Consider the following 9,170-nt stretch of genomic DNA (forward strand, 5'->3'; position numbering starts at 1 on the left):
GATGCTGCTTTCTTTCCTCACTGCCACACCACTTCTAATGGGTCCACCACAGATGGGACATAACCAGCCCTTCCTGTCTCAGTACCCCTCAGAGCCCCCACCAGTTTGAGCACCTCTGGTCTACAATTACTGCATAAAAACTTACCCTTGACAACTCTATATATTTTATATGGTATAAATAGAGGCAAGTAAGTGCTAAAAAAAACAAAGATGTTAATAAACTTACTATTCACTGAACCAGGACACATCGAAGTCACATTACGAACACTTTTTTAATGACAACAGATGGTAAATTTATACAAATTACAGGCTAGAATATAATGGATACAAAATCCATCCAGGTTAACAGTTAGAAAAGTATCACTTACAAAAGTAAATCTGATTCAAGTGGCTAAAGAACTCAAGCCCCCCATTTCGATCATTACACAGAGCTTTCAAAATAGCGCATCTAATCCCCGCCCTAGTCAGGGCACTATTCAAAGACTACAGCATACTCAATGACTCTACTGAGTTAAAGATTCTAACATCTTCAGCAAGGATGTCAAGAGGTATCTCGTAACAGGTTCACCATGCCAAACTCAAACAAGAATGTGAACGTTCTTTGCAAACTGTAAGGTGCTGTGCAGATGTTGTTAGCTATTGCTATTATTACTGTCCAGTGAGATTTCACTGAACTTGAGAAAAAGGAAGACTAGTCCGTGTAACTGACAAATATGACTGATAGAACACCTTAAAAGGAATGCAGATACTACTCTCAAGAACGTGAAGCAATGAAATAGGAAAGGAAAGTGTGGCCAGGAGTGATGGTAAATTGGGGAATTCCAGACTATTTTAATGAATATATAAAGGATTTTACTACTCATAAATTACATGTAATAGTTATTGTTAGATTCCCAAAGTCCCTGAAAATAATTTCTCAGGTGACCCTTTCCCTTCTGCAAAAAGAAAAAAGAAATCTTGTCAAGTTATCAATGTGTGGCTTCAGCCCAGCTCTCACAAAACTTAAATATAAAAGTAGAGTCTTAACTAATAAAGTTGTACTACTCTGTCGGAGGACACACATTGCTTGACAGCAGAGAAAATCTGCTGCTGACCTCAGACAAGTGACAAATTCTGTGCCATTGTTGAACCAACAACGGTCTACGACTTCACTTGTTCATAAATAAAACAATGAACATCAACTCTAGAGATGAGAAATACACACTAGATGTTTCTTTGTTTCATGTACCTTTGGTTACCATCTTTCCTTGGGTACACCTTAACTGTTTTTACTGGTCTCCTCGGGTACTCTAGCTGTATATATAAAATTTACATGAAAATGGCAGATAAATATCAAACAAGTCAATTAGCTGCCTCTTTTGGCAAAGGTGATGAGATTTTTATGATGAAAATAGCCTAATTATTACAATGTATATGTTAGATTTCCATGAAACAGGAGGTCTTTTTAAAAGATGTTTAAGTTCCTTCAGTAACAACTCAAAACTGAATTCTGCTGTTACACGTAAAACAGTATCATCCACTTGAGCTAATAACATCAGATGCATTCTACAACACACTTCATTTTCTAGCACAACAGGGAAGAAAAGATTATATTCTGGCGGGGGGGGGTGCAAAATGGGAGGTGAGGTGAGGAAGGTAATGTGTTTATCAGTAGCTCGTGCTGACACTTCAAGTTTACGCTTCCTAATTGAGGTTATTCTTAACAATCCATTTTCAAACAATAGTGAACATATCTTAAAACACATGTAAGGACTCAATTGTAGCTTTCCTTTCTATACATCCTGAAGTATGTACATCGTGCAACAGGAAATCAGTGAGACATCTTGAAAAATAAATCTGTAGGTCAAATACCATATGTCATTTCAACAGCAGCAAAGTAGTGAGTTAGCAGTTAAAACTCCAGGAAAAAATTAACTGGTTTGAAAACAAGCCTGTATTTTAACAATCCTAAATATCAACCCTAGCATCCAATTCTAACTTTCAAACACTTGGTACTTTTTCCAAGAGGAAATTACAACTGCTTTTGCATGAATCCCTGGTTTAAATACTTGCAGAAAAACACCCATATCATTTTCTACTCAGCAAACGTCTGAAATCAAACAAAATAATCTAACATTGGACATTCATATTTTACAAACAACGTGAGATCTCAAAAGTACAAAACCTTGGCATTATAGAAAAGAAATTAGGTGGACAAAAATTCTAAGTGTAACAAGGCATCTAAAGGGACAACCATTTAGAAATCTACCACATAGTACCCCAGACTTAAACTGGGGTATTCTACAATTTTATATTAAATTTGTACAATTTTATACTAAAACTGTAGTCTTTAAGAAAACACTTTACATTTAGAATAACTGCTTAAAGACATTTAAACTGTAGACATTTAACTATAAGCAAAAATAAAAGTCCTACAATAGTCATCTTTCATTTTTTCTCAACAATGAACACAAATGCCTCCTTAGCTTTTATGCCTAACCATCTCCCTATTCCTTTAGTCCAGCTGCACAACAAAAACAGGGGTGAACAGACAAATCAGTAATGGCAAAAACAGCAAGGGCCACTGTATTAGGAATTACCAGTAACAAGAAATTGGAACAACGAGATATCTATCTAGTAAAAAAGAGTAAAGGCAGAATGTGCTTTTTCAAGAAAATGGCCAATAATCATTCATCTGGAAAAAAAAATGCAAACAGCTGTGAGGTAACACAGGCAGAATTTGAGCTTAAACCAAACGTTCAGTGTATTGAACTAGCATTAGGAAATGCACATGGGATATAAACCAAAATAGTGTTTATCTCTAGGTGGCAACATCACAGGGAATTTAAATTCTCTTCCTGTTTCAATATGCATTTATCCAGGTGTGTTTTTAGACTGCACACAAGTAGTACCAAGTAGCTGGAAAGAACAGACTAAGGATACTGAACTAAAACCACAGGGTCTTTTTCTATCAAATAGGACCTCAGGATTATGTAACTATATATAACAGCTCTGATTAAAAAAGGGTATAACAGCTCTGATTAAAAAAGACTTGACTACCAATCCCAAGAATACTTCCTGGATGATAAAGATAATCAACTCTCAGGAAATATGTGAAAATGGACACATTTAAATGTAAATTCCTATCATATAACTATTAAAAAGTAGGAAAAACAAACTGAAAGGGAGTTTACACAAACCCTGTAATGAAAGCATTACTTCATTGTTGAATGACAGAGCAAAGCAGATCATTAAAAAGTTAGCCTAAAAGCACAGGGTAGCCTGCAAAGGCTGAGTGCCCAGGTAGCTACCTCTTTGCTTTGCTACCTAGATCCTTCAATAAACCAGTCCTTTTACACGAATGGGTGTGATTCAGCCTAGTCTTCCCATGAAATAATGTAATGAAAAAGATTCCTATTGACTAGGGATTACACTTTACGCAAAATTTCTCAGTGACAATAAGATGAAGTCCAAAATCCATAATTCAAGCAATTTTGCACAGGAATTTACAACCTAAAATCCAATGACCCAGGACTTTCATATGATAGTAAGGAAAGCGTTCCAGTGAAAAACAGTTTAGATTTCCTTCACTGTGTACATCTTAACATATCCAGACAAGTAAACCTTAAAACCAACCAAAAGACAAAATGCTGTAAAACATTTTTGGTTATGAGATAATCAAATTCTTCCCAGAATGTGTAACTAAGTTAACATACTTATTTGTGACCAACTTAACTTTTCCAAATGCTCATTTGCAAATGAGAGGCTCATACAGTTAAAACTGATGATACAAATCATTGTATTAGAAGGATCAAAATTTACACTAGTCAAATGTGACTCCTTCAGATCGATTTTAACATGTTCTCAACTTTATTGAAATCATCAATATCCCAGACACATTTACCGTTTTTAAAAATCAATTTAATGCTATCAAAAGGTGATGTTCAATTTAATCCTGTTTGCCTTCACGCCACTGTCGTGAGCCTTCATTCCAGGCCACATAAACAAAGAGGGCCAACACCACGTGGACGGCGACCACCGCAACAATAGCAGCGTAAAAATAGCTGTCCCTATTGGACATTCCAAAGGCGCCTATCAAGAGAAAAAAAGTTTCCATTTTATTCCAAAATTTATCAAAGTGCAAAAAACAAAGCATACTGCTTTTTATTAGCTATATATTTATTTAACTAGTCAGGCAATTAAAAAGTAATGCTTTGGGTGGTGATAAATCAAGTATTCATTTAAAGATCTGAATACCTTCTATACACAAAGAACATTATTCTGAGTGAAAACATTATTCTGACTTCACTTACGGACTTCAACATAAAAAGGGGGACTTTATTTTCTTTTTCTACTAATGTCTGCCACCAAAGGTACATTGCCCCAAATTCCTCCTCCCATGTCAGCCAACTCTTGCTGTCAGAGGTGTAGTAAAAGAAAGGACTTGCAAGCTATTTCACAGAAAACCATCAACAAATACACTGTCACACTAAAATAACTCAATGATGAACAAGTTAATTTCATGAAGGAAGATTCATTTGAACAACATGATTTTTGAAAAGCAAAACAGAAATAGATGGAAGAAGCAAATTAAGAATACCCAGCTTACAGATATAAAGAGATCATAAACACATGGAATCTTAAATATACTAAGGGGGAAAATGTCTTGTTTTATCATCATCGAGGATTACCTTCAAAAACATAAGATTTAGTCGTGAAATATAACCCAATAGGTACAGTGATCATTAGAGCTGTGAAGAACAGGAGCGTCTTCAGGGTAGATGCTAATGAACTTTCATTTCTGGAAGAAAGTAAACAAAGAGAAAAATCAGAACCTGCACAGCCATTTCCAACTGGTTTTGTGTCCACAGAGAAGATGCTGGAAACCCTGCCCCTGCCTCAGAAGCAGTGGCCAGAGGAAGAAGAGTAGAGACAGAGACTCAAAATTAGAAGATCCTAAAGACCTACAGAACACCCAAGGGACTGTTATTCAGATCCAGTGTGAGGAAGCGTGAAAGTATGAAAGTGGTTTGTAGTCTCCAAAGTGCTACGCCAAGTGTACCCTAATTACAGAATTTATAATGGAGGTAGTAAACAACTAATGACGTTCCTTCACAAAGCATCCTATCAAGGGCTAGCTGGATACACTACAAACAAGGTATGAGAATCTCCAGAGAAAAAGCAGTCTAGAACAATTTGGATGCAGCTGAAGGAAACTTAGTTTCTCTGTAATTAAATAGCTATAGTACAACTTAGATGGTCTTCAGGTAACATGCATTAAAAATTGAACGTCAAACACCTTCTATTAGTGAACTCTACTTGTCCAGAGGTTATTTTAAAATCAAGGAAATATTCCAATGGAGAAAGTTTTGTTCCAGAATACAATAAAACCATTCTGAAGAATGCAATCAAGCTTTTCAAATTATATACTTGAAGAAAAACAAGTCTGATAATCTGCTACTTAAAAACATTAATACAAAGATTAACATAAAAAAAGAAGATTAACATAAAAGCACAAACAAAACTGGATACAATAAAAATATCCATAGTAAGAATATGATTCCACAATTGATGTATATCAATATATGGACCCATTAAAAAGAATTTTGACCATTACTCAGAAAGTCCTCGTGTGACAAATGAACAAGGCAAACTACATCGTATTATGTATATCAGGGGTCTGCAAAATAAGGCCTAAGGGCCCAACACCTAGTTCTATAAATAAAGTTTAACTGGAACACAGACACACCCATTTGTTTATGTATCATCTAAGGTGGCTTTGGAGCTACAAAGGACAAGGTGAGTAGTGGTGCCAAACTATATGGCCCTCAAATCCTAAAATATTTACTATCTGGTCCTTTACAGAAAAACTTCACCAACCCCTGACATATACTATTCCAATTATGTTAAAAATGTGTGCACATAAAAAAGGACTCCAGATTAATATACAAAAATAATTTCCCCATTTTCAGAATGTTCCTTAACGTTGTTTCACTGACTTTTCAGCAAGTGGATATGTGTGAGCATTTGTCCTACACATTGCTACAGATGAGCAGCACTACTGAAAGTGAAGCCACAGGTTTCCAGCGATCCTGGACACATCTGTACCTCATACCACCACCTACACTGTAAACGCAGTAAACCCTACAGCTTTAATCATTTAGCTTAAGGTCCTTTTTGTCTCTTAAATCTAACCATCCTCAGACTACCTTAACACACCTCACACTTTATGCTTATTGTCAACACTAGAACTTATTTAATTCTCTTTCTGGTAATCCTCAGAGGCTCCAGTTTTTGTCCGTATCTTTAGGAAGGAGACAGTCCAGCCTTCAAGGTCCCCCTCAAAAGAGCCTCTCTCCTAGGCACCTTTCCTGATCACTCCAGCTGAAATGATTCATTGCTCTGGGATGCAATCACACTTAGCTCATACCTGTTATTACAGCACTTAATGTGCCAGCTTGCTTCCTATATAGTCCTGCACATTTCTCTGGAGCCCTAGAAAATCCAGGCAAAGGGGTCCTTATAACTGTGTAAATGATTGGCGAGGAAGTTTCTGGCAGCTCAGAAAGGAAGGGAACATCTCAAGTTTATGGTTTATAAACAATGGTCTACAAACTTTTTTTGACTATTAATTCATCTTAAATATAAGTTTTGAGCACAAACCCCATATATAGGCATACTGGTTTTTTTGAACAGATCATCTACACACATATTATCAATTCATTCCTTAAAATATAAAACATATGCAAAACTGGATACTAAAAAGGATAAGGTTAAAATAAATTCATGTAGAAGTTCTAACATTTTCTTCCCCTACTTCAGCGGATCATCTTTTAACACATCCTCCTACAGTGATCATTGAGCTACACAATCCTCATCTAATATAGTTATGCTCCCTTAAACTGTTTCCTAGTAGTAAACTTTTAGGGAAATTTACTGGGTAATTTTCATGAAGAATATGAGTAGTTCTATAGTAGGTCTATAAAAATTCAATGTCAGTATTTGACCACTTCTTTCATGAATCCCAACAAAAAATATGACCTTCTGGGTATTTCTATGGTGAGTTCAAGTATGCGTTTTAGGCATGCAAATTTAAGATAGCGAACCCGATAAAGAAACAAAGCTTGAGAATCTAGAGAAAGGGAGTGTTAACTGGTTCTTTTGTTCTTCAGATCATCTCTCTTGAATATCTAATATCTGACCTGGCTTTCAGAAAACATTATTATTGAAAAGGTGATACAATACCATATAAAAATGTGTTAAGGCGAACAAAAGCATTTACAATCCCACCACTCAAACATAATCTTTTCTTTTCTACATGTTAATTTCTAGCCCCACACACTCTATGTCAGGCATTCATAGTTTCAACTCTTTTTCACTTCTTTTACCTTAAGCCCCCCAAATTTGACTTTTATTCTGGGTTAAGCACACAAACTTTTGAAAACTAGCAAACTTCCTCTAGTGTTTACAGGACATTTTCTCTCTGGCTTCCAGCCACACCCCCACCGCAGCTGGCAGTTCTGCCGGCACAAGCCAGCTTGGGTGTAACAGGTGAATTATCTAAAACAAAGCAACTGATGTCATTCAACTGATTTCTTCCATGTATCTCTCATTGGGTGTTACAGGGACTTGTTAGAAATAAAGAATGGGAAAGTCCAGAATTAAAGTGGGCCTCACACAAAGAAATAACTCAGGATGAACCTTACTGTTCCCCGACTCTTAAAACCACCTAGAGTTTACCCACTTGATATGAACTTCCACAGCAAGCACTAGGCAGATACAGCTTACCAGGTTCCCTTCTGTGGCAAGCAAGACTGCCACTGCAAGTAGATTTCACTGTAAATCCCATTAGGAAACACTAGAATCAGTCTAGGAGGGCTACACTGTATTCTAAGTGTATTTGACAAAATTATCTCTTGGTATTCTCACTGGTAAACAATAATTTAAAAAACATCTACACTGACATCATAAGAGAGAGAAAAGAGTCACGGGGCTCCAAAGATCATGGGCTTTGGAATCAGTGGGATTGGTCAAATGCCAGCTTCAACACTTTCTAATTGTGTGGCCTAACTGTGTGATCTTGGGCAAGTCACTTATCCTAACTTCATCTTCTTTAAAAAAATAAAGGGGGGGAATAACACTTTCTTAATTTTGCTGACGTATGTAATAAAGAGCCTAAGTTGAGTCTGGCACACAGTAGGTCATCACCCAACGGCAGCTAAATCCCTCCTCACCCTCTTGCCTACCGAGGTATCATTGGCTAGGCTAGTGGGCCAGAACAACCATTCTACTCAACCACCAACCCCCATCCTACTAACTCCCCCAAGTGAAGTAGTCTCAAACCACGGGCAGCCCTACTCTCTTCCCTTCGTTCACTGATACAGCAAACATTTAAGCCCCAACGATGCAGGCCCCGTAGGGGACACGTAGATGGAGAAGGCCGGGTTTCTGTCCTCAGGGAGCTCACCCTGCAGTGGGGAGAGATTGCAGAGAGCAAGATCGCAAAACAGACGACAGCGAGAGGAAGCGCTAGAACAGAAGCATGAGCTGAAGGCCCGCCGACGTCTCCCCTATGACCCCAGGTCCCTGCTCCCGAGCGTGCAGACGCTGCAGACCCCAACCTACCTCCCTTCTCCCCCACCCCGCAGCCCGGCCCCGAGGGTCCAGACCTCACGCCCACTGCAAGCCAGCCCGCTCGGCTCGGGCCTTCCTTTCCACCCCACTCCAGGCCAGGGCCAGAGTCTTGCGGTCAGGACCCCTCCCCGGCCTGGGCCCCGCTCCGGACTACCTGAAGTCGGGCGGCTGCAGCGCATTCAGCGCCGCTTTATCAAGGCGCTCCATAGTGCCGCCGCGCCCGCAGCAAGTGCTGGGAGGCGGGCTGGGCTCGCGTACCGCACTCCGTCCACCCGGCAGGCGCCCCGCAGAGGCTTGCCGCGCCGGAAGTACCGGCCAATGCCGGGCGGCGGGACGCAATGCGCAAGTGCGGCGCGCCGTGGTGACGTTTAGCGGCGCCGGCGCCGGCGCTCACGTGACTTACCGGCCAGGGTTCCGAGGCGTGCGCCCTGTCAAGAGCTGTCTGCGCTCGAGGAGCAGGCCGGGCGAGTAGCCCAGCCACTCTACGTTGAGCCGAGACTTGCCTCGCAGCATGGTCCTCCGAGGTGGGCGGCGCTGCCGCCGCCACCTGAGCGCGC

The 9,170-nt window shown here is 39.5% G+C and overlaps 1 protein-coding gene across 1 annotated transcript; it reads right to left on the reverse strand.

The window, feature by feature from the left end:
* Nucleotides 1–253: 253 nt before the first annotated feature.
* Nucleotides 254–8,954, reverse strand: VMA21 (vacuolar ATPase assembly factor VMA21). The gene is made up of 3 exons (XM_036086723.2): nucleotides 8,768–8,954; nucleotides 4,671–4,780; nucleotides 254–4,071 (listed from the first exon to the last, which is right to left on the reverse strand). The coding sequence occupies exons 1-3, from the start codon at nucleotides 8,818–8,820 to the stop codon at nucleotides 3,929–3,931; spliced, it is 306 nt and encodes a 101-aa protein (XP_035942616.1). The 5' UTR covers nucleotides 8,821–8,954; the 3' UTR covers nucleotides 254–3,928.
* Between the last annotated feature and the right edge of the window lie 216 nt (nucleotides 8,955–9,170).

This window comes from Halichoerus grypus, chromosome X (assembly GCF_964656455.1).
Source record: "Halichoerus grypus chromosome X, mHalGry1.hap1.1, whole genome shotgun sequence".
Classification (NCBI taxonomy): domain Eukaryota; kingdom Metazoa; phylum Chordata; class Mammalia; order Carnivora; family Phocidae; genus Halichoerus; species Halichoerus grypus.

What these genes read in the sequence shown, in the direction of transcription:
- VMA21 (XM_036086723.2), bottom strand. Translation starts at nt 8,820, where the DNA reads ATGGAGCGCCTTGATAAAGCGGCGCTGAATGCGCTGCAGCCGCCCGAC. An exon ending in CTGCAGCCGCCCGACTTCAG is followed by an intron (nt 4,781 to 8,767) that starts GTAGTCCGGAGC and finishes ACTTTCTTCCAG; the next exon opens with AAATGAAAGTTCATTAGCAT. An exon ending in TAAATCTTATGTTTTTGAAG is followed by an intron (nt 4,072 to 4,670) that starts GTAATCCTCGAT and finishes TTCTCTTGATAG; the next exon opens with GCGCCTTTGGAATGTCCAAT.